This window comes from Lissotriton vulgaris, chromosome 3_1, assembly GCF_964263255.1.
Source record: "Lissotriton vulgaris chromosome 3_1, aLisVul1.2, whole genome shotgun sequence".
Classification (NCBI taxonomy): Eukaryota; Metazoa; Chordata; class Amphibia; order Caudata; family Salamandridae; genus Lissotriton; species Lissotriton vulgaris.
Genome location: NC_141689.1, coordinates 1,775,081,192 through 1,775,106,720, shown reverse-complemented (window position 1 = coordinate 1,775,106,720; position 25,529 = coordinate 1,775,081,192). Strand labels below are relative to the sequence as shown.

The 25,529-nt window shown below is 48.1% G+C and overlaps 1 protein-coding gene across 15 annotated transcripts in view; it reads left to right on the top strand.

Annotated features, from left to right (window-relative positions):
* BLTP1 (bridge-like lipid transfer protein family member 1) overlaps positions 1-25,529 on the top strand; it is a 1,831,302-nt gene that overhangs the window by 279,772 nt on the left and 1,526,001 nt on the right. For all 15 annotated transcript variants that reach the window (XM_086962202.1, XM_086962209.1, XM_086962198.1 and 12 more), the window contains one exon: positions 13,562-13,699. In XM_086962202.1, coding sequence (XP_086818328.1) covers positions 13,562-13,699 — 138 coding nt within the window. The remainder of the gene's footprint in view (positions 1-13,561; positions 13,700-25,529) is intronic.

The following is a 25,529-nucleotide window of genomic DNA, read 5'->3' as shown; positions in this document are numbered from 1 at the left end:
GTTGCACAATTATGGATTGGGCGGGGTGGCCCGTCAAACCATATATTAAAAAAGTGGTATAAGTACCACGACACGAACAATGGTAAGGCCTAGGGCCTTGGGAATCGCTGGGGCTACACTGAGCTAACAATAGTTAGGGAGCAGGAGGCCCACGGGAGGAGTGTGCAGTGTCTAAAAGCATATAAGTGTACACATTGAAGTCAATGGGTGCGTAAAAATTATAAAGTTAAAGATTTAGGAGCCTTCCGACTGGAATAGAACTTAACCACTTGAAACTAGGACACTAGGGATGTAAACCTCTACAGGAGCACCGTAGTACTCGCGTTATCTAACGCACAGGAAGCGGGTGCACAGGTTCAAAAGTGTGTCAGGTTTCGTCGTGGAGATCTATGGAGCCTTGGAGTGAAGATGCTGCAGGCGGCCAGAAGAGAAGAGCCCGGGTGGATCCAAGGGTGGATCGAAGATGTAGAGGACCTGAAAGCAGAGGGGACAGAGTCTGGGTCACTAGCCAGTGACCAGCATGGAACCAGGCGATGTCGGGATGCGATCAGGTGCTGATGGGAAGCTTGTCTCTGCAGCCACGGGGTCCAGGAGTCATCGACGATGACCAGGATGGAGTCACGAGCTGTCCCACGAAGGCTCTCGCTGGTGGCGGTGTCGACTTCAAGATTGGAGGCAACAAGCCTTGGCAAAGGCAACCCACCCAGGAATCGATTTAGGGTTCTTACTCAGACCAGCAAGGTCTGATGGGCTGCTTCTTTTCAGGGAAGCAAGGGCCAGTCTGGAGCAACCAGACCAGCGGTGTAGTTTCTCGGGATCGTCTCCAAGATGGCCACTAGCCAATGGGCAAGTGACCGGGCAGACGTGTTGAGCAGGAAAATGCAAAAGGGCCCCACGCAGAACTTGTGGAGTGTGCAGGGCTGATCTTTGGTGCAGATGCTGTTCGGGGCTGGGGTTTCTCAAACCCCAATGCACAGCTTCGAGGGGACCTCGGGGGGCTGCACAGTTAGCAGGTCGCAGACTTTTCAAGGTGGCCGGTCCCACGTCTCACGTCGCCTCCATGGGTCTCAGCTTTGCAGGGACTGAGGATCGGGCTGTTGGATGTCTGGGAATCTGGTTCTTGTCAAGCTCTGGGCTCGGGCTCCAGCGGGTGGCGCGGCAAAGCAAGTCGCCGTTTCGCTGGATGGTGCCTGCTTGTGCAGGGTGGTCACTCCTTGACCACAAGGGAGATTCTTCAGTCGTCTTCTTCCAAAGTAGAGTGATGAAGGTCCAGAGTTTCGTTTCAAAGTTTCAGTCAGGATCATCTAAAGTCCTAGTTACTCAGCTCCTACTTATATACTGATCTTAGGGGCTGGATTACCTGCTAGGTCCCTCCTATGGGTGGGACCAGGGAAGGGGGGGTTACACCCCTTTCCCGTTGACCAGTTTTGAGCCAGAGCTGGGGCAGGAAAGCCCCAGCACCGGTTTGAACTGGACTATGCATGGGACACCTTGTGTGCCCCAGGCATGTCTCAATCCTTTCAGCCCTCCCTGTCCCAATACACAAAATACTGTCTGGGGTGGTGCTAGCACCTTCCAAGGCAGGAAACCGATTGTCCAAGCCTCCCTCGCTGGAAGGACTCCCAGCTACAGGAGGTCAGACTTGTGTCTGCGGCAGCAGCATCCATTTTGTGATGCTGAGGCTCTGGTTAACTTTAACCGTGAATAGTTAAAACAACATGTCTTCTCCCTCTAGAAGGGTGGAATGCTACCCCCGTCGCCAGGACTGGCGAGGAGGTAGTATTCCAAATCGTATGACACCTTACTCAACATGTTTCGATAAAGCCAAACCATAGTTAGCATCTACCCGCGAGGATTTTAATGCACTTAAGAGTATATGGTATGGCAATATCCCAGAACAGCTAAAGGACATGGTTCTCAAAGCTGCAGACAAGCTCAGCTCATGCTAGAGCACCATCTCACATAAAACCAAGCACTCTGCCTCCAGGATTGTTAAGGCCTGCCATAGGAGTCACTTATAGGAGCATATGTGTCCAGACATAAGTTTAGATATAGGTATACTATATTTAAGCAAGGGGTGATTACACCACCTTGCCCCAGCTTAGTCATCAGTCAGTTGTGTCGATTTGTATGGCCAGTAAGGGGTGGCAAAAGATATGCTGCAGCCCCTGGTAGGCCTTGGATGCACCTATGCCCTGGGTACCTATGGTACACTGTACAGGGGCTCACAGGGTGATCCAGTATCCAATTAGTAATGCACCTAAAGTGCATTGTGGTGAATATAGAGCAAGAACAGCTGGGCTGTGGGTCTGATTAGCAGGCCCACAGCCACATTAAGTCGAAAACCAGTAAAGCAAAAAGCAAAAAGTGGGGTGACCATAGGAAAGCAGACCCTACTCTCCTACACTCTGGACACGTAGTCACCACCACCACTCGTCTTCGGAGTCTTCTCACTCCTCAGGTAAGTCGAAGCACAAGAATAAGTCGAAGAAGCATCGTCGCTCTTCGACTTCTCCCCGTTTGTCGGCCGACGCGACGAGGGATGTGGGTGGTGCTCCTCTCACGGCTCCGTGTACGGAGCCCAAAGGTCGGCTCCGAGTTTCCTTCCCTTTCCTGGACCCCGAGCGACCCGTGCCCAGCTTCGAAGCTTTTACAAAGCGATCCATTCCATCCGTGGGCAGCCCGACTCCGCTGGCGCACCTTTTGGCCCCGCGGACTCGGCTGGGGGCTCTCTGGCCCTGGCACTACAGGGCCCCCTTGGATCCAGGAGTAGATCTGGATCGGCACTGGAAGACCTCATAACACCCCCCCTCCCCCCCGACGCAGATTCCACCAGCAACACGTCTGCAGCAGACGCCGATTGTGTCCCCAGCCGGCGTCGACCCCGGCCTACACCCTGACGTGGACATGGAGCTGGACCGACGTCGACCGATGCCGGATCCAGTGTCGACGAGTACTTTTGTACCCCTGTATTATCCTCGTTCTCCTTTCAGGCCGGATTGGCAACCATGGCATGTTGTCTCCTCCTACCGTGGCTACGGAGGAGGGAGCTTCTTACGCAGTGGTGTTGCATAGGGCGGCCGAGGCTCTCCACCTCTAACTACCCCCGGTGGCAGTCAGGACTAACCTCCTGACAGAGGTGTGAAACCGGCAGCGAGCTCTTCGGAGCCCCTGCTGCCATTTAATTAAGCCCTAACTGACATCTTTTTGGGCACCTGGTCCAGGCCCAACACAGGGGCTCCTGTGGATAGGATGATTGCCCAACGCCCGGTTCCGGGCAATCATACTTTCCTCCCCCAACACCCCACCCCTGAGAGCTTGGTGGTCCAAGCCTCAACGCCCAAAGTCGCATTCCTTACCGCACCACCTGATGGGGAATCCAAAAAGCTGGACCATCTTCGGAAGAAGATGTTTTCTTCCTTCAGCTTTGGACTGCGGTTGGTAAACACTACATATCTGTTGGGCTGTTACACTCACTCTGTGTGGGACACGGTAGTGCAGGTGCTGCCCCAGTGCCCGGAGGAGGCATGGGCCTAGGCCGTGCTTTCCCGTGCAGTCGCCGAGGAGAGAGACGCAGCCAAGTTTACCATACGATGTGGACTGGACACCGCCGACTCGCTAGGCAGGATGATTTCAAAGTCTGTAGTCCTTCGATGCTACGCCTGGCTGAGGTCGACTGGTTTTTCTGGGGATGTCCAAGCTACCCTTATGGACATGCCCTTTGATGGCCGTCGCCTTTGCGTGACAAAGTAGACAGCGTGCTAGAGCGCTTCAAGGACTGTCGGGCTACGGCCAAGTCCTTGGGCCTCTCCACCACCGCCCTGCGCAGTCTGCTTTTTGCCCCTTTCGTGACTATGGAAGGGGTGCCCCCCCACGTTCCACCCAGAGCTACAGGCCGGTGCAAGCTGTTCAGCTGCTGTGCGGCCGGGGACATGGGACCCACCGTCATAGGTCTGGGGGCCAGCGAGCAGGTCAGTCTACCAACGCCCCCTCTGCAGCAGCCTCCAAGCCCTCCCAGTTCGACCTTTCAGGGCCACCAATCTCCAGTGGGTGGCAGGATTCTTCGTCACCTCCCCCACTGACACACCATCACGTCGGACTGGTGGGTTTTGCAGATAGTACGAAGGGGCTACTCCCCCCCCCTTCGAGACTACCACCTAGCCATGCCACCTCAGTACCATCACATGTCGGAGGATCATCTGGTCCTTCTCCAACAGGAAGTTACAGCTCTCTTGGCCAAGGGAGCCATCAAGCGAGGTCTTGCCCCAGAAGTAGTTCATAGTTGCTATTCCCACTACTTTCTGGTGCCCAAGAAGGACAAAGGCCTGCGTCCTGTCTTGGATCTCAGGAACGTCAACCGCTTCCTCCGGAAGGAGAAGTTAAAAATGTTGACATTGGCTCAGGTCCTGTCTGCTCTCGACCCTGGAGACTGGACTTGCGGGACGCTTACTTTCACATCCCCGTCCTGCCGGCTCACCCGCATTACCTGCGGTTCACGGTAGGCCGTGAGCACTTTAAGCTTACCATGCACCCCTTTGGCCTTACCAGTGCCCCTAGTGTGTTCACGGATGTGAGAAAGTGCCATCTTTCTTGCCTTGGTATACACCCACTTTTTTCTGAACTGCTGATGTGCTTTGACTGAGTGTTCCCTGGGTTCCTGCAAACCAGGTACCCAGGGCCTGTGTTCCTTCCCTAAAACTGTGCTGAAACTAAAAACCCAATTGGCCTCTCTTGCCACCTGTCAGCCCCTAGTAAATGGTACCCTAGGTACCCAGGGCAGGGTGACCAGAGAAGACCCCTGAGGGCTGCAGCACTTATTGTGCCACCCTCAGGGGCCCTGTACCCTGGCATCCACACGCTGCCTTTGCAGGCTGAGTGCCTAAGTACAGAACTAAACCAGGAGTCGACATGGCACACATCTCTGTGTGCCATGCCCACAGAACCCACTGCCCTGACATACTTCAGTCACCCATCTAGCTGGGCGCCCTATGTCAGAGGTGTGGGCACAGGTGCATGAGCCCTGTGCCCCTACAGTACCCAGGGCCATTCCTGGGCACTGTAAGTGCAGTGATGCCATTAAACGTATATGGTGCTGGGAGGTTGTCATTACGAACTCCACAGCACCATAATGGCTACACTTAAGACTGACAAGTTTGGTACCAAACTTCTCAGCACATTAAACCTGCACTGATCCCAGTGTGGGATTTAATGTAAAATGCACCAGAGGGCATCTTAGAGATGCCCTCTGAAAGTCTAACCTACAATCCACATCTGGGCTGAGTGGCTGCAGAGGCTGCCACACAGCAGACATGTTGCTGGACCCCTGGGTGGAGAGCCCCGCGCTCCTGGGCTTGCAACTATGCACATCCTGGGCGAGGTGCTAGGTCTCCTCCCCCAGGATGGGCAGGGGGAAGTTTCGCCTCTGTGAGCTTCTCCAGACCATTTAATGTACCCAGCAACTGGCCCCCACCAGTTCTAGCCCCCACATGGCGGGAAGACTGGCGGGAAAAACTACGCCGGGAAGAGGGTTGTGCCAGCCTGTGCCAGCCCCACCCCTCAGGTGGCGGAGACGAGGTGAAGCACGACACCACAGCCGCGTGGCTTGCTAGCCAGCAGCCACCAACCGGAGGCCCCCTTTCCCTCATTGGATATCATCGGGCCAACCGACCTCTGCGCCCGGCCGGCCCTGCGCTGCTGGGGCGGAACCGACTGTACTTACCTGACCCTGGGGGACCCCTGAGTCTATACCCGGAACCTTAACTTCACCAGCCAAGTACTTACCTGGAAACCGGTAACTCACTTACCTGCCATTGGATAACAATACCCCATTTTGACTCGAAAATGTTCTAAGTGTGAAGTTATGAAAACTGCAAATATTCATATAAAATCAGCCGAAGTCCAAATTCCGAAGTACTCGCCTGCAAACAGGCGAGAAGCCCGTACTGTACCTTGAAGCCCAGTACTGAACCGCAAAAGTAATGCTTACCGGGTTTACTAGTAATCTGTATTTTCTTCATAGGAACCCATTGTATGCTTTTCTATGAAATTTCTTCTAAGTGCCTACTTTTGAAAACTTGAAATATTCTTTAAAAATCATACGAAATACTGAAACGCAATTACCTACCTGTTTTAAGTTCAGACCCCAGTGCTGGCACTAGAAGCCCAGTACTGGATTACAAAAGTAACGCGATCATACTTTACCTGCAATCTGAATTTTCTGCCATTGAATAACATTACCAGATTGTCATTGAAAAGTTTCTAAGAGTGAACTTTTAAAACAGCTTAATATTCATGGAAATTCACCACAGTAACTAAAACGTTTTTGCTAATCTGGTTTCAGTTTAGACCCCCAGGACTGAATCTAGTATCTAGGCCTGGAACTACTAAAGTAATCTGTACTATAATCAACTGTACTTTTATGGTAACAATCCATTGAGCTCAATGCTAAAGTGTCTAGACTTGAGTTGCCTTCAGCAACTCCTGTTCCTATTGTGTTCACCAACTTTATTGCTTCCTTGCACAGTAATTACATAAGAGTTTTCATAACTATTAAGTATATTTTTATGCCTGTTGGTTCTAAAAATAAAACAACTATATCTTTGGATATAAAAACCATTGGCCTGGAGTTCAGTCTTTGAGTGTGTGAAATCCTTTGCTGACTGAGTGTGTACAACAAATGCTTTGCACTGCCCTCTGGTACTGCCTTAATGTTCGACCAAGCTACCACTTTTGAGAGTAAGATCAGTCCTGACTTTAACCTCTGTTATACATTTGGGGTTTGTAGTTATTGTCCAGTATATATAGAGCCACTTTCTCACAACGGACGTGATGGTGGTAGTCAAAGCTCATTTGAGCAGATCAGGGGTTCCAGTCTTACCCTATCTCGGAGACTGGCTGTTGAAGGCGCGCTCGCCCCAGGCTGTCATCTCCCACCTCCAGACTACGGTGGACCTCCTGCATTCGCTGGCATTCTCTATCAACGTGCCAAACTCACACCTGACTCCCTCTAAGAAGCTCCTCTTCATCTAAGTGGTTCTGGACACAACGCAGTTTCGGGCCTATCCTCCTGAGCAGCGAGTCTGAGGTATTCAGGCTATGATTCCGATCTTTCAGCCTCTATCCTGGCTTTCGTCAGGACGACCCTGCGGCTGCTGGGCCTCATGATCCTGCTGGTGGATCATGCCAGGTGGCATATGCAGACTCTGCAGTAGGACCTGAAGTTTCAGTGGGCGCAGCATCAGGGGAATCTATCCGATTGTGTCCATATCTTGGCAGGCACTGCATACAATTGAAGTGGCGGCTAACGAACTAGGATTGGGTCAACAGTAGATCCCTCTCCCTTCCCCAACCAGAATTCACAGTGGTGACCGATGCATCGCTTCTGGAATGGAGCGGCGACATGGGGGAGGCAGAGATCAGAGGCCTATGGTCTCCAGTGGAGTCCGGGCTCCCACTTTGACCTTGCCAGGATAGCTCCAATAGCTGTGCAGACCCCCCACGCAGAGGTCTCTAAGCCTTTCTTATCCCCCATGTTAGTTTAGATCATCTAGACATTCTACACATAAGGTTATAGCTTCCTTTAGCTGCCTACAGTGTACACCTTCCTTCTGATCATTTTATACTTGTGCTGCATTTCTGTGTTTGCCCATATTGAGCACTGTGTCTTCTGTTAATTTTATGCTTGTGCTTCATGTTTGCCCATCTTTGGCACTGTTCCTTTTTGTGTTTATGCTTGTGCTGCAGTTCTGTATATAAGGCCTGTACGTTGTTCGGGGCAGAAGGAGCCTGTTTGAACGTCGTGCATGAGGTTTACGCCTGCCCTTCTTCCTTGGCTAGCCAACAAGCTTTGGTAACTACAAATATATTTGGTCTGTTCCTGAGCCCATGCTGTGTCTGGTGTCTGGCAGTGGAGGCACGGCAAAAGAACATCCCATCTCCTTTTGAGTTTTTCAGGGAATCCCATGATCATGCCTTTCATGATTTTGTTGAATCTCTTAACTAAACCATTGGTTTGTTGATGATATGAGGTAGCAAACTTGTAAGTCACATCTCACTCATTCCATATAGCCTTTAGGTAACCAGACATGAAGTTACTACTTCTGTCTGACACCACCTCCTTGAGAAAGCCCACTGTGAGAAAATGTGGTTCTGTTGCAATACATAGTAAATGGTAACCTTGGCACCTAGGACATGGGGATTGAAGAGGGTCCCTTACCTTATGGACCCCACACCAAGGCCATGCCACTGCCACTGCATTCCGGGAAAAATGACAATCGACATGGCACGCTGCCTGTGTTCCATGCCAACCAGCACTGCCTAAGATATAGATAAGTCACTCCTCTAGCATGCCTTGCATCCTTAAGCCAGGGTGCACTATATCACAAGTGTGGGCATATCTGCATGAGCAGATATGCCCCTACAATATCGAAGTCTATTCTCAATTGTGTAAGTGCAAGAGAAACTATAGAGAGTACATGGGCTAGAAATACGACAACTCGAGTTCCCCAGCACCACGATGGCTTCCCTAAACCCAGGAGTGTTTGGTACCAAACAACTCATTTTAATAAACCCACACTTATGCCAGTGTGGGATTTATTAAACCATGTACTCACTGGGCCTCTTAAAGGTGCCCCCTGAAAACCTCTAATTTTTGAGTTGTGTATCAGTTATTGGTATGTGTGTAAAATAAATGTCTAACACTCTTTTGTGTTAGGCCTAAGGCTGATTGCCGACACAACCACTAATATAGCACTTTTGGTTTATGTTGAGCCCTGTACACTTCTGGGAGAATCTCTTGACTCTGTGCACGGTATAACCACCTAGTGGTATACCATATACAGAGCCAGCTTCCTACACCCACTCTTGTAAAGGTACTCAAGAGGGCTCTGGCAACTGCAGGAACAGTGACAGTCCTAAGTGGAATAGCTTCAGGATACCTGGTGGCATTATCTACTACCTCCAGTATAAATCTGTTCCTCAATGCTTTTGGAGAGTCAAGGGGACCAGCAACGTCAACCCATACCCTTTCAAAGGGAACCCCCCATTGCTCAGAGAATGAGAACTGGGGTTGGAATGCTGTAAAATCCTCGAGCGAGAGGTCTACAACGGTAGAAATTTTGAAAAAAGTTTGAGAAAATCTGGGGAACATGGGATCCTAGAGGTATGAGATAGTTACTGGAAATACAAAAAGGATACTAGTATTAATGCCTTGAGAGGCTATGCCCATGGCTCTAAAGGCATTAATACTAGTATCCTACTCAAAGTCCATGCCTCGCTCCACATCTCTGGCTTAAATCCAGAAGTCCATCAGCATTTCTTAACCTCCCATTTCAAAAGGGATTCAGAAAAGGGGGTGGTGATGAACAGAGTGTCTGAATTAAGCAGACCACTCTTACCCAGTCCAAAGATCAGGGCTTGATCCATCACCATTATTTATCTCACTGCACCATCCCAGCTCAGAACCTGGCTATATGCAAATCAGTCTGTCCCTGGCCCAGTGCATCATGGGAACAGGGCAGACTAAACTACCAAGCCAATTCTTCACCAGAAAGGAGACAAGCTACCAGGGACCGGTTTCTGGCATTTCAGCCGTCTTCGGCCCGGCTTGCTTGAATCCTGATGGTGCAGTGAGAAAGGGACTCATGTCTGAGTATACCCTGCCACACCTATAGTGGCCAAAAACGATTCAGAAAAGGGGGTGGTGATGAACAGAGTGTCTGAATTAAGCAGACCACTCTTACCCAGTCCAAAGATCAGGGCTTGATCCATCACCGTTATTTATCTCACTGCACCATCCCAGCTCAGAACCTGGCTATATGCAAATCAGTCTGTCCCTGGCCCAGTGCATCATGGGAACAGAGCAGACCAAACTACCAAGCCAATTCTTATACTGGGAAGGAAACAAGTTTCCGGGGAGCGGTTTCTGGCATTACAGCCGCTTTCGGCCCGGCTTGCTTGAATCCTGATGGTGCAATGAGCTAGGGACTCACATCTGAGTATACCCTTCCACGCTTATGGTGGACAAAAATGATTCAGAAAAGGGGGTGGTGATGAACAGAGTGTCTGAATTAAGCAGACCACTCTTACCCAGTCAACAGATCAGGGCTTGATCCATCACCGTTTTTTAGCTCACTGCACCATCCCTGCTCAGAACCTGGCTACATGCAAATTAGTCTATCCCTGGTCCAGTGCATCATGGGAACAGAGCAGACCAAACTACCAAGCCAATTCTTATACTGGGAAGGAAACAAGTTTCCGGGGACCGATTTCTGGCATTACAGCCGCTTTCGGCCCGGCTTGCTTGAATCCTGATGGTGCAATGAGCTAGGGACTCACATCTGAGTATACCCTTCCACGCTTATGGTGGACAAAACGATTCAGAAAAGGGGGTGGTGATGGACAGAGTATCTGAATTAAACAGAACACTGAATCGTAAAGGGACCACCATCTCCAAGCGTTTACTTGAATCCCACCACCCTCTGTGCTCCCTGATTATTATTTTTTTTCGGGTGGAGATTACAAGATGTCCTTCTACGCTGGAAGGAAATCAAGTTGGATCAGTGGGTTTTAGTGGTTGTTCACCTTGGCTACTGCCTAAAACCTCTCATTTCTCCCAACAGAATACCTTGCACACACATCCTTGGAAGGGAACATATTTACCTCCTAGTGGAAATGCGAATGCTCCTTCATTACTCTCTTTACTTCCTCATTCCCAAAAAGAACTCCTTCTTGTGGCCAATCCTGGATCTTCGGCCTCTGAAGAAAAGCACGTTGTATTACCATTTTCACTAATCAACACTGCAAGCACAGGGCGACTACCTGATGCGTTAGACCCCTAGGTCACCTACTTTTATATACCCATTCATCAGGTGCCTTTGATTTGTGGTTAGCAGACTGCACTACCAATTCAAAGAATTTCCTTTTGGAGTCTATAGTTCTAAGTGTGTCCAACAAGTGCCTAGCAGTGGTGGCCACTCATTTATGGAGGGGGGACAATCATGTCTTCCTCTGCCTCGATGATTGGCTGATAAAGAGTTCAAGTAGGCATCAATGCTTAGTCCACCCTCAAGCAGCAATCTCCCTGCTACACAGCCTAGGGTTCACCATGAATGCCACCAAATCCTTACTTCAACCCCTTCAAGTTCAGCCCTTTTTAGGGTCCGCCCAGCAATACAGTGACAGGAAAGCCTACCCTAATCATCAGAAGGTGTTGGCACTTCAGCAGCTGCTGTCTGTTTTTCAGCCCAATCTTAGGAATGAGGGTCTGTTAATGGTGCCCACTGTACAGCTCTGCAGACCGAGCTATAGAACAAACCAAAGGACCTCGGACAGACGTGCCCTCAAGAAGGGGGGTGGGATCTACATTCTGATCTGCACACATTCTGCTCTTTGCTTTGTATGTAGACAAATGTGTTCCACCTTCCAGATGGACTGACTTTTTGGAGGGGGGCAAACGTATAAAATACCATCAACCACTTCTAGTGGCAGCTGGGAAGAGCTTAGGTGTCCCCAGTCAGTCTCCAGGCATAAGGGTGGAGGCTCTAGAAGTTGGGATGCTGTACTTGGCCCACCAACTGGCAGAGGATGTCTGTCTGATAGCTAGACTGAGCAGGGGACATATACTGTCTCAGAAGGTCTGCGTATCACACCCATCCTGGCTTGTCCAAGGTGATGAAAATGCCTTTGGCCTGGTCCTGGTGAATCTTCTTCAAAACCTGAGGAATCAATTGTGTGGGAGGAAATGCTGAGGGAAGTAGAAAACTGCAGCTGGACTGATACGCATCCCTAATGCTCCCTGGAATGGATACCGGAGGGCACAGAACTGTGGTCTGTGAGTATTTTCCCAAATGGCAAAACGTTCCACTGATGGTGTGCCCCACAGGGCAAAGATGTTCTGCACCACTCCAGGTGCAGATGCCACTCTTGGTCAAAAAGATGCTGGCAACTTAGCCTGTCGACCTTGGTGTTAAGGGAACTGGTCAAATAGTTAACAACTAGCCAGATTTCATGTTTGTGTGTCCATGCCGAGAGCCTCAGCCCATCTCCCAATTTATTGACATAATTAAGATCTGAATGTACTGACCTTGTAAGGAAGGATGAAATGCTTTTAGGGCTTAGTGGATTTATCTGAATTCGAGCAGGTTGATGCGCAGTACCTGCTCCTTTGGAGACCTGAGGCCTATGATCACTATTTCTTCAAGAAGTGCCCCAATGCCAGAGTGAGGCAACCATCACAGACCAAAGATGAAGGAACACTCCTTGAGATAGGTGTTCCTCTACCAACCACTACAGGTCTGCTGTAGTGTCCCTGGAGATTGAAATGACTTCTGCCATCGAAGATACCAAATGAGAGCCCTCGTGTGCTAGTGTGTGTGCGTGATCAGGTGGATGCAGTTCTAGCAGCTGAAGAACGTTCCAGGCTGGAACTTGTGCTACCTCCCAAAATATCTGAATCCGTACTGCCCCAAAAACAGCATACACTGAACTGAGAGACTGCTAGGTGAGATTTTGGCACATTGTAGAAAAGCTGAAGTCGAACAGCAGGGGTTTTGTTGCTTGTAGGTGATGCAACAAACACCCTCCGTAGCAAATTGGCTTTGGGCTGCCGGTCATCTAAGTGCAGGAATAAGGAAATCCCTAACCTTCTCAGATGAGCCGCAACCACTGCCATCCCTTTTGTGAAGACCCAAGATTCTGATGCCAGTCCAAATGAGAGGACCGCAAACTGTGAGTGTGTATACCTTAACATGAACGCAAATACATACTGTATGATCACAGGATTGGTATGTGCAAATATGCATAATGCAAGACTAGGGACATCATCCAGTCTTCCCCTTCCAGTGATAGCAGAATCTGAACCAGGCACAGCAACATGAGCTTTTCGTTGCTAATTTAAAAGCTCAAGAGGCTGAGGCTTAAGATCTAACTGATTCTGCCATCTTTTTGGGGGATCAGTAAGTACTTAGATTACACCTCTGCCCACCTTCCTACTCTGGGACCAACTTCACTGCTACTTTTTGCTACTGCTGCTGTATCTGCAGATATTCCTCAGACTGAAAGGTTTGAATGGTCATTTCAGAAAAGCGGTCAGTCTTATATGGATATTTGTCCAGTGCAGGCAAAGGAAGCGGGGCAGGTTGAGATGTGCGTCAGATTGAGATCTGCGTCAGATTGTGTGGGGGAACAAGGGAGCACACATCATTGTGTCGAGTGGGTGCTATGTGACTCCACTGATGCTAAGCTGGCATCTCTTCTGGTGCCAAGATGGAGCCAGCACCCACTGCTGGTGCGGGTGAGCTATGGAAAAGCTTCTGGATCCAGTCTGGTTCCTCAGAATATTCAACAGATGGGATTTCTGCAGATAGATTTATCCATCAGAAACAACTTTACTTGTTTGCAGTTTGTCATAGAAACGCAGTTTTATGCTGTATGTACTACTGTATGTGAAAGACAGCATTTTAATCGGCTGCTCTCGACTGAACAGTTGCTTTGTTCATTTTCAACATTTTTTTAGGACCTTATCCTCCATTTTGATTCCAACTGTGTGTTACTTTCTTTTCAGCACTGTGGCACTGATGGCCCTGAATGTCCTACTGTATTTTTTGAAAGACTTTGCTTTGAAATGAAGAAGGTTTACAGAGAGACTGTGCTGCAGCTCATGTTATCACCACTGTATATATTTGTGAATGACAGCTATCAGGTAATACAGAATATATTATTTTTTAATTTGTGTTGTAGTGTTGGAATATGATTCTACCCTTAAGTGTTTATACTTACTCTTGCTTCAAAACACTTTAAAAAATGTGTTTGATCTCTAGCTGATACTACTGGTCTGATTTGCCCTTTACCCCAGACTGTTTGTTCCTTTAGTTAAGATTATGCCGTTTTTTCTATAATGTGTTTCATTGGTTTGTAATCGTGTACAACACTCATAACATATACATAAAATGTATTGGGAAACGCTGTTATTTGTAAATGCATAGACTTGCCACTCACTACCATCTCCCCCCTTTCTAGCTGAGCATTTCTATTGTATGTGTAGTTTTATACTGTGTTAAAAATAATACTCTGCTAGTACCCAAACTCCCTGGTTTTGTCCTCCGATCTAACCCTAGCAACAGTTGTTTAGACTATACTAAACTTCATAGCTCTCATTAGTACTGTTTTACTTTAGAAAGAGTAGCATATAAGTGTATGGTTTGCACAAAGAAATTCAATAAAACATGGGGAGAATGGATGGAATATTGCAGATTTGTGTAAACATCAAACTGAATCTGGGAGGGAAAGATACACTATGGAGATGCAATAAGGTAATGGGAAATCCATATGTACGAGCCGAGATCATCATAACACACTACTGGGAAGTATGTTCTGTAACAAGCTTCCAGACAATAAAAAGAAAGTGAACTGTAAGCAAAAGCAATATGTCTAATTATGGTAACTGTACTCCATCACTGTTCTGCACTGAGTTATTGTTGATATTTGATACGTTTTCTCCTTTTTCTTTGTGTGAAATCTATGAGATAAGAACATTCAATAAAATATGGTATATAAAAACTTGTCAAGGAATGGAGATTAGATAGCTTTGATCACCTTAACATACACACAAAAATAGCATCTAACACTCTGAAGTCAATGTTTGATGATATGGATATGAAGGACTTCTGGAGATACTGAAAATCGCAAGTAGAAGGATACACCTGCATATACAAATTTAGATTACCTGCTCAATAGTAATACACTTTTGAGTCAACCTACAGAGGTGGACAGAAGCAACACCACAATGTCAGACAGTGCTCTGATGTCTTTAAGTCAAGCATGATAATTCACTTTTGGAATACAAGACGGGCCCTTCAAGTGATGTAGGAGGTACTAGCACGCCCCTATATCTAGAGGGTTGGCCACCTCTGATTTGAAATTGTGTAGCTAGGCTGAACTCACTCAATGTGGTACATACTGGTTTATGTACCACATGTGACACCTAATCATGTGAGTATTAAATGATGGTTTAGTGCAGCGGTTCTTAACGTTTAGACTTCTGTGATCCTGCACTGAATTGCCCCTTTAAGCAGGGGACCCCACGTACATGGCAGTTTATACTAATTGAATCTCAAACTGATGAACACAAATACAGAAACATGCATACAAACAACAAATATATGAATGTTAAATATTTTAGGTAGTTCACAAAAAAAAGTATGCACTAATCTAAATTTTTATTTTAATGGGGAAGGTTGAGCTTTTCAAAATTGTGTTTTATTTCATAAAGACAAAGCAATATGTTAAACTCTAGCATCTCATTTTTTCTTTTTGGCACCCAATGCATGCTCTCTTATTTTCGGTGTTTACCAGTACTTTAATCAAGGCCACCAATCATCAATACATGATTTAGTTTTCTTTACTTGTTCTGCCCCCACAAATCAGGCTAAGTATACCAACTTAGTGCCCGATTTAGAGTTTGGCGGAGAGAGTATTCCTTCGCTGTTGCGAACTAGTACCCTTCCCGCCAAACTGAATATTCCCCTCCTCATTTAGAGTCAGTCAAACCATAAGTATGTCGACAGAAGATTAAACTGCCGCTGACATCAACCGCCGAAGGTCCAACAGATAGGAGATTTTACCATTTGTCTGCTCACCCCATTTAGAGTACGCAGACAAAGGGCATATTACCACTGTCCGACACGCCATGTAAATCCTGGCAGTAAGGGGCAATAAAAACTGCAAAATTACCCCCACACAATGGGAGATAACTCCTGGTGAGTGGGGTCAGTTTTAAAAACGAAATCCCGCTTTCAAATTTTGATTTGAGAGAAAGAAAACTTGAAACTTTGATGAACGTTGTCTGTCAAACTTTCAATGCATTGACAGTAACCGCTATAAAGGCAGTTTCTGGACGTACAAGAGAGATCCGGTGGGCCAGTGGGTGAAGTACCCTCGCCATGGTGGAAGTTAAGAATTCTTCCCTGGCGACAGTCCATAATGCATCTGCCAAACTCTAAATCAGGCTCTTAATCTTAGCCTCCAGTTTCTGCCATCCAGTGTTGAGCTGAGATGTTTGCAAGTTGTTTTTCTTCGAAGAAGGTTCTCAGGATGCAGCGTGACTCCTCTTCTAGATGTATAGTGTGCATGGCCACTGACTCCAAGTTAGAAGCTTTTTTCCCCACTATTGGTTTCGAACAAGCCTGAGTAGACTCCAAGTTTTGCCGTGGTTCTGGCATGTTTGTCGTATCTTTATAGTGCCCTGTCTATAATTCGTTTCCAACTTCTAAGCTCATTATCAAGACAATGGAAGGCTTGCTGCTCTGTCACTGTCGGACGATGCTGGGACCTAACCTCATTTGAGGGTTGAATACTCTTTGACACACAAAGTCACCTCCAAGAATGGGAAATGGAATGATTTTGGTTCTAATACTGTCCTTGATGCTATGCTAAGTTTCCATGGACCAGCCACCACCAAGTTTGTAATCTGTGTCTATCGCCCAATCACAACAATGCCACTTGCCCTGCATACTTAACCTTTAAGTCAAAGAACACCCTTTGGTACTGAAAGGAGTGTCAGTGGGTGTACATCATGTAGCAGAAAAACATTTTGGTGACCCTGGGCTCCTATGAAGAGTAAGAGGCTGGACCATGGGGGCCCACCCATGCTCAAAGACCTACCAGCCCACAGACTCGCAGCAGATCTGATGACAACCAAGAGGGGGTCCTGTCATCGAAGACCAGCCCTTGGCTGAAAACTACTCCAAGAAACTGTGAGTACACCAGCCCTTGAATAGCGCAAGACCACTCCCCGTGCCAAGGCATATCACCACTCCTGTAGGGTGTCGAACCAGGAGCATGCAAGTAGAGTCAAGTCTACACAAGGGTCACTGCCCTTCACAGGGTACGTCAGCACTGTCAGAAGCCACCAAAAGTTACCAAGCCTCCCACCCAAAGCTGGCAACACCCAGACTTAATCTTTGACACACCAGCCATTATTCACTCCAAAACCATCAGAGGATGCCACTGCCCGTTCAGCACAGAAGCCCTCGTCGGCTCTGGAGTCTCCCTCTCAAGCTACTACTTTTTTGGCTCTGAAAGTCAGGTTAGCTTCAAAAGGACTATTGACGCCAAAACCAATTTCAACATCGAATCCTCAGTCAACACTGAAGACTGATTCGGCACCAAGGCTGCATGATCCACAAGAGTTCAAATAGCACGGCCACACAAGCCTCTAACAACCCTCTCAGAAGAGGACTTTGACTCATCATACTCAAGCAGCTCCAGCAAGGACTGGATGCTAGGCAGCAGCGCCCGTTTATTGACCCACTTATAGGAAACATTTCAATGAGGTTTCCTCCACCAACAGACCCTATACCTCACAAGAGGAAGCTGACTGTTGAAGAAGAGACTGTTTCCAAGTGTTCCACACAAGAGCCTCCTCCAGAGAAACACAGAGACAGTGCTACTAGCCCTATACCTCTACCACACACACAGCCGTAGCTACCTCCCACACCTCCACTAGCCACTTCTTCATTGTTGGCCCTCTCAAACTCCCTGCCATTGTCACCGTACTCCACCTCTCCATAGCACAGCGCCTATGGGCCATTTGCCCTCTCTGATCAACCAGTACGAGTGTAAAGTAGAATCCCCAGGGGATGCCGATCCGGACCACTACCCTGTTAGGGCCTCCCATCCAGCCATACGTCCTCATATAATGATGCCATTCAGCAGGCTGCATGTACCACAAGGTAGATATGCATATGGTGCAAGAGGAAGGAGTCTACCTTGTGGAAACACTGTCCAAATCAGTGAGATCCAACCAGTTACTCTCCATGTTAAAGTGGATGTTAAAATCTGTATCTGTCCCAGAAAACATTACATAACCAGCTAGTACCTGGGTTGTCTCCTTGCAGGCAGAACAAATGTTTAAACGCCTCCTTCAGCGAGCCCACATACATCAAGGGCCAAGTTCCTCTGGACTTGCTAGTTATCCACATTGCCTGCAAGCGCTCCTCGTTCCAGGCTGCTGGTGATGCTTCTCCTCCAGACAAAGTGAGTAAGAGGATAGACACGGCTGATAGGAAGGTAGTGATAGGAGCACCTACCCACTGGCGAATAGCCAACTCAGTAGATCTCCTATGACTCCACAATAGCGCATAGTGGGAGGAAATTGAGGATCTCCTCAAACACCTTCCAGAGCAATATCACGAAAGGGGAGAGGAAATCTGAACATGAACACAAGCATGATAATGTGCTGCCATGGATGGCTCCATATCCCTGTTTTTTTAACCTGCAGTAAAACAGCATCTTATCAACTTTTGACAAAGAACTCCTCTTTAGAACGCATGTTGATGAGATGCTGGAAATAAATAAAGAAAGAAGCAGAGAGGGCCTAGTTAATGGGCACTTCACAGGACTCCACATTTAGGAGATCTTTTCATAGACACTAGTCTAGGTGTAAGTCAAAGCCTGTATCTCCTGCACACGACCAGTGTTATCAGCAGCAACAGCAGCCTACAAGCACCAAGCAGGAAAAGGTATACTTTTGGGACCTAGAGGAATTTGCAGATGGGAGGTCAGGGAAGTCTACAGTAGGGGGCCTACACCTACAAAATAGTGACAGACCACAAATTCACCATTGATCACACTTCACCCCTCGTGGGGAGAATCTGCAATTTTTTTCCACCAATGATAACAAATCACCTCAGAAAAATGGGTGTTGGACATTGTAGAGCTTAGCTCTTGCCTCAAACTTCATACCACCCTTTCCAGCATCCCCCCACACGCATACACAAGCTCAGTACCCAACACCTTCACTTTCTGCCCGGAGAAGTGCGTACACTTTTGCTAAAGGAGGCTCTAGCCCATATCTCCACAACACAAGGTTACAGGGATATACTCCCTGTACTTACTTATCGCCAAGAAGGATGGATGAGTCCGGTCCCTGATCTCCGGCCCATTAACTGTTACATCATATCAGAACACTTCAGTGTTCATCCTCCTTCTGCAACAAGAAGATTTCATGGCGGCGCTCAATCTCAAAGATACTTATTTCCTCATTTCCATCCACTATGCTCATCACAAGTACCTGTTCCTTGTGTTAAGTGGTCTTTTCTACGAATTCTAGGTAATTTCTTTCGAGGTCACCACAGCCCCAAAGTGTTAACAAATGGCAGTCGTAGTGGCATACCTTCACCGCAAGGCAATTCATGTATTGTACTTCGATGATTGGTTGATTAAGCCCAGTAGCTGGATGCTCTTCCTAAAACACACACAATCAATACAGTAGCAGCTGCTACCGAGTACGCACGTGGCCGGGACAGCGGGGGGCGGAGAGGCAGCGGAGGGGAAGGGAACTAAAAAAACATTTACCTAGATGCTGTTACCAGGTGGCCGGCAGCCGCTTCTCCTCCCTCCTCGTCTCCCGGGGCAGCAGAAAGCACGCAGCCTCCCAGACTCCCTCGACCAAGCACAGCACTGCCTTACAGCAGTGTTATGATTGGTCTGAGCACTGTAGTTCAGCGCTCACAGGGCCTGGGAGGCTAGGCATGTTGTCCAACCAGGCTGTAATGCAGCCTGGGTGGAGAACATGCAAAGTACGCATGACATTTTGGCCTACCCAATACGGCCATCCAAAATGTCATGCGTACTTAGGAAGTGCCTACAACTCCTCCCCAGCCTCTAAACAGCCCAGCCCACCCCATACCCCAACCAACTGAACCAGAAATCTTAAATAAGATGATAATAACATTAAGTTATTATAATTTTATTATTTTGTTTTTAATTGCGCAGAGAAACGTGGGGCGACGCTCCTACACCTTAGTGAAGGAGCTGCCACTGGATCAACAGTCTCCTTGCTTCACACACTGAGTTTTACCATAAACGTCACAAACCCCCATCTTCTGCCCTACCAGTTGCAGCCTATCCTTGGCTGGGTAGAAACCCTACAGCAACTACTATCTTTTTTTCCAACTAAACCATTATATTCCAGTGCCCAGTCGTACATTCTGGGGATGATGGCATCTTGCATCACAATAGTCCCATAAGCAAAGTTGCTCATGCGTCCCTTGCTAGAGTGACTCGCAGCCCAGTGGTCACAAACTCCTGGTCAGAGGGAAAATCTAGTGTTGGTTTAAGCCAGAGCGCACCACTATCTAAAATGCTGGACACCCATCAACATGGCTCCAGGCATACCTTTTGCAGATCAGTCCCACAGGTAACTATTACCATGGGTCCCTCCCTTCTGTGATGGATAGTATACTTAGCTCACCACACAATACAGGGGGGTGGCACACAACATTCTGTTTGTCAAATCAGTTTTCTAGAGCGTCTGGCTTTGCAACTCACTCTTAAAGCGTTTCTCCAAATCATTTGGAAGAAAGTGGTTCTAATCAAAACAGATAACATGACAGCAACATATTACATACAGAAGCAAAGGGGCACACATTCACCTTGATTCGCTCATCTGGCATTGGGCAATTTGCCACAAGGTTCACCTAATTTTGGAACATCTTCCAGGAGTGGCCAGCAACTTTGTGGATATATTCAGCAGGCCGCATCAAGAAGTCAAGGAGTGGGAACTCCACCCCCTAATCCTGCAGACATACTTCAAACGGTGGAGATATATATATTTATATATATATATATATATATATATATATATATATTTTATATATATATATATATATATATATATATATATATATATATATATTTTTTTTTTATATATATATATATATATATATAATATCCCAAGCTTTGCCGCCAAATACCCACACTCACAGACCCTGGTGAATGCACTGTAGATAAACAGGTTAGGGATATTTGCATACATATCTACCTACCCTGCTGCTTCCATTTGTCATCAGGAAGCTCGGCAGACATTGCTCACTCTAATTCTAGTTGCTCCAACTTGAGCCAGGCAACCCTGGTTCTCCACCCTAGTGGAACTCTTCATCTGCTCCCACAAGAGGCTTCCTCTCAGAACAGACTTGCAGACATATACATTCATGGCCATATCAGATATCCGGACCCTGCACAGCTCAATCTTGCAGTTTGGCATCTGAGGTCCCAGAGTTGGGGTACCGGCAAGTACCACAGGAAAATATGTGCATCATTAAAGAAGCTAGGCGCCCTATGCCACACTTGCTAGGCAGGAAAGTGGAAAATATTCATGCATTACTGCATCACCAATTAATCTGATCCTTCAAACCCTACAGTACAAGACCTAGTTACTCACTTTCTCCACCTGGAGAACCTGACCTTATGGGCCAGGCGGCGCAGGGCACGCCTGAGATCTCCGGGTTCACCTGCTTTGGCAGACAGAGACACGTGACACTCTGCTAGGCGTAGAAAAGCAGATTTATTAGCTGCAGCTAAGCACAGTGGTCCTGTAAGTACACCAACTGGTAGGTTATCAGGAGACTGCCACTTCATTCCGTGGCGCACAGTCTATTATACTATACAGGTTTACAATGCCAACTCCCAAAACATACAAAACTGACAAATAGGAATAGTTTGAAAACAAGTTATCGAATGTCTAAAACACACCTTCCTTTCAGACCCTGTGTGCTCTCCTCCCCTCAAGTTAATCAACACTAGTGCCCGTAATTCAATTTGCAGGTGGTAGAACATGTTTGAATGCTTCAAAGGACAGTCTATGTAACAGGAGAACACGCGAAGAGAATAGCAAAGGTCAGTTAAACAAGATAAAGTCAAGAAGAATGGTGGGACCCAAACAGTGGAGTAAGACATGGATTAATAAGTCTAGACATGGATTTACAAAACTCGGGAGACCCTGACATCGGTTTCATAAACACGGGCAGCAGTTACTCTTTAACGGAAGGACACGTAGCTGCTGAAAAAGCAAAAACATTGCGTTCACCACGTCCGCCGTGCTGCCTGAGTGAGGCAACACAAAATGGCGGTTAAATACTAAATGGCGGCTAGATACTAAGCGAAGTCGAAAACCACGTAACCTCACACCTACAAATGGTAGGGTTAGCTAGCAAATCTATATGCCTCCATCTAACTGCAGTTGCTGCCTATATGCAGAACAGGCAACATATCTCTCTATTCAGGATAAGGAGTTATGGAGGGACTAAAGAGGGTAATACCCCACAATTCCCCGAGCCCCCATTTGAAATCTTAAGGTAGTCCTTATCAGACATATGTGACCCTTATTTAAACTTTTGCACTTCTCCCATCTTTAATTAAAGTAGACTTCCCAGTAGCGATTAGCTCCCTTAGGCTCATTAGCGAGCTACAAGGCTTACCACCAAGAATCCTTTATACAAGTCCAAAAGGATAGGGTAGTTCTCAGAAATATATACATTACCTACCGGCCTTCGCCAGTAGGAAGTTATAGTTGGGATCTAGTTTCCAGGAACAAAGCGTTTTTTTTTTTTGTGAATAACTTTGATGCTTTTTGAACAATTTTTATGAATTTTCAGAACTAGCACGCAAATCCTTTCAGCTGCTATTGGGAAAGTTTCAAGGTGATTTGTCAAGCGGGAGGCCGAGTGTTGGACTTGGCCCTTCTGGCAGGCTCACCCCTGAAGTTTTTGTTTGTTATACGTAACCTGGGGATGGTGATTCCCACTCTGAGTGCGTGTGGTGAGAGAGACCTGCCCTTCCATAGGAATGCATGGGGAAAGTATGTGTCCCTGGTAGTTCCAGATGCGTAGGGTGTGCAGGGTCGAGTCTGGTATGTGTGAACTTGTGAGACTGAAGGCTGCGCTACGGTATATGCGGTATGATTGTGTCTAGTGCAGAAGCGCCACTTTTAGAAGTTGGCATAATTGTGTAATGTGTGTCTGGCGTGTGATTGGCTGAGGCTGACTGGTGAGCCTGGCTCCAAGAGTCTGGGAGGGTCTGCCCCGGTGGTGAATGGAGTGTTTAGCATGCTGATATGAGGGGAGGAGTGAGCCCTGGCCTGCTTGTGGATTGACTGTCTGGTTTGAGGGTCCTGAATGAGGCTGGGTTTTCCCCACACAATGCTGGCTCCACCCCCTGGGGTGCGTCTGATGCCCCTAGCCTGGCCAGTGAAAAGAATCCCCCATAACCAGTTCTAGCTGATTCTCCCCCTGCCTGCCCCCTTAGACAAAGGATGTTGTGTATAAAAAGGGTGCTGTGACACTCTGAAAAGGTTCTTGTTCTGACTTGAATCCAACCATGGGCGTGCTGCTGCTTGCGCTCAGGGGAAGGCTTGCCTCCCTGAGCCCTGCCCAGCCCCTGAGCTTCTGCTGTCCTGGACTCTACCAAGACTCTTCTATTTTCTGAAACCCTAGCGCCTGGAAGCGCTTTACTTTCTGCCTAGCGCTTGGGAAGCGCTCTACCTTCTGTTTAGCGCTTGGGAAGCGCTTTAGTTCCCCTCTCGCGGCTGCCTTCGCTGCTGTTTGCCGACCGTAACGTCCCTACCCTGCCCAGGGACCCTGCTCTGCTTTGGACCCCCATCAAGTGCCCACCTCGACTTATGGACCCTTTTTATCCCGCCGGTGCCCACCCGGCATTGCCCTGAGGTTGTTCTCGTCACCACCGCAGCCTGGAGTCAGCCGGAGAGGCGCTGCGCCTGCCCCCTATCCAGGGCCGCGCTGCTATTGGCGGCCCCGGGGAAAGCATTGCCGAAATCCCATTGGTCCCGGCGGCCAGGACTCCAACCGCGTCATTCCTGGGCCGCGCAGGGATTGGCCCGGCCCTGAGGGCTTCCCCACGCGCACCCGTAAGTCCTGGGAGCCCCACCGTCTGGCCGATCAACCAGGCACTGCCTGCCGAGTGAGAGCCCTGCCACCGCCACGCCGAGGAGCCCAGCGGAGAGGAGTTGAAAGTCACGAGGAGCCGCCGCCTCCGACATTCGGTGAGTGCGGGCGGGCTCCAAGTTGCTCCTCTACCTGGGGGAGTGTTGTGTGCCGGCGAGGTTCCCGAGGGCCCCTCCCTGTTGTTCTCGAGTCCGGGAAGGACTCCAACGATGACACCCGCATCTTGCGTGAGCCCGAGAGGCTCCCCGCCCTGATTGTCCCTCGAGCCTGAGAGGCTCCCCCTTGGCCTATTGTTCAAGCCTGCGAGCCTCAGTCCAGCATCTTTGCCCTAGAGCCCGAGAGGCTCCATCATTGTACATTTATTCCGAGCCTGCGAGGCTCCAACGTGTTGGTCCCATCCTTGCCCTCAGCTGCCCAGCACTTCGTGGGCAGCTGCCACGTGTAGGTTCGTCCCTGGCTACTTGTCAGCTGTCCTGACATTGAGACATTGGGTGTCCTTAGCTCAGAGAGGCCAGTTGGCCTGTTGAAAGTATTGGCCAATGTTAAATTTGCTCCCTGAGAGTTATTCTATGTTTCTTCCCTGCAGGTGCTTCAAATGAGTTACGTACTTTGCTAATTTTCCCCTCTTGAATGTCCTATGCCTCATGTAGGTACTGCTGGTTAGAATGAGTTCTAATGCTAATTCTGTGAAGCTCCCAGTTGTTATATGTTCAAAATGCCATTCCATCAAGTGCATATTCCTAGCAGTGGTCCCTTGGCCCTGCCCTGTACATAGTCCCTTGTAAATCCTGCCCGTGCCTCTGGCACCTTGTAAAGTGTGTGTTCCTATGTGTCCTTTTTAATACAAAGACTATTTTCATATATACCTTGTGTGGAGTTCCTTTTGTGGGGGACCCTGGATGTTGTTGCTGGTGGGTGCGTGCGCAAATACTTAACCTACAGAGCCTCCGAGATTAGCCTTGCTGTTCGCGCCACACTACCTAGAGGGTGAGCAGGGGTTATCTTGGCGTGTAACCCCCTTGCCCTGACTTGGGAGTGGTGATCTCTGACTGACCTTGGCGCAAGCCCTGGCCGGCCAGGGATCCCATTTCTAACACCGAGAAAAAGGGTGGTCCCCAAAAGGTATTTTACTAATGCAATTTCCCCTTGGTATTTTTGACATGACGGCAGCCCAAACCGCTGGACGGATTTGCACCAAATTTGGCAGACAGCTGGATCCTGGTCCTGAAAGATCTGTTTGTGATTTGGTGTAAATCGGTCCAGTAGTTTTGGAGTTATTAAAGAAAAAAGTGTAATGTATATGTAGGGACACAGATGTTCTACAAATCCGACAGATCTCAAAATGAGGTCTGAGTGGCTGCCACCACTTCCACCAGGAAGTGGTGGCAGCCACCTTGAGATGCAGACTCCACTGAGTCCCAGGAAAAAATGCAAAACATAAGGGGGCAAGCTAGAACCTGTGGGACCCCCTAGGGCTTATGGTGGGGTCCCACATGTACCCTGCCATTGACCAAACCTTTTAAAAAAAAATTTTCCAGCAAGTTTGCGAAGCATTTGCAGGAAAATAGAAAATAAACAAAAAATACAAGTGTGGTTGTTTTTAGTAGACCCCCAGGTGGGCCAGGTCCTGGGGGTAATCACAATTTAAACAGATATGTAAACAGTTGTCTTTATTCTGTAATCACCCACTTTGACTGAGTGACTGACTGATACACACTCACTCACTCATACACTCTCACACACACTCACGCAAAAACTCTCACTCGCACTCTGCCATGGCACAATTCTGAA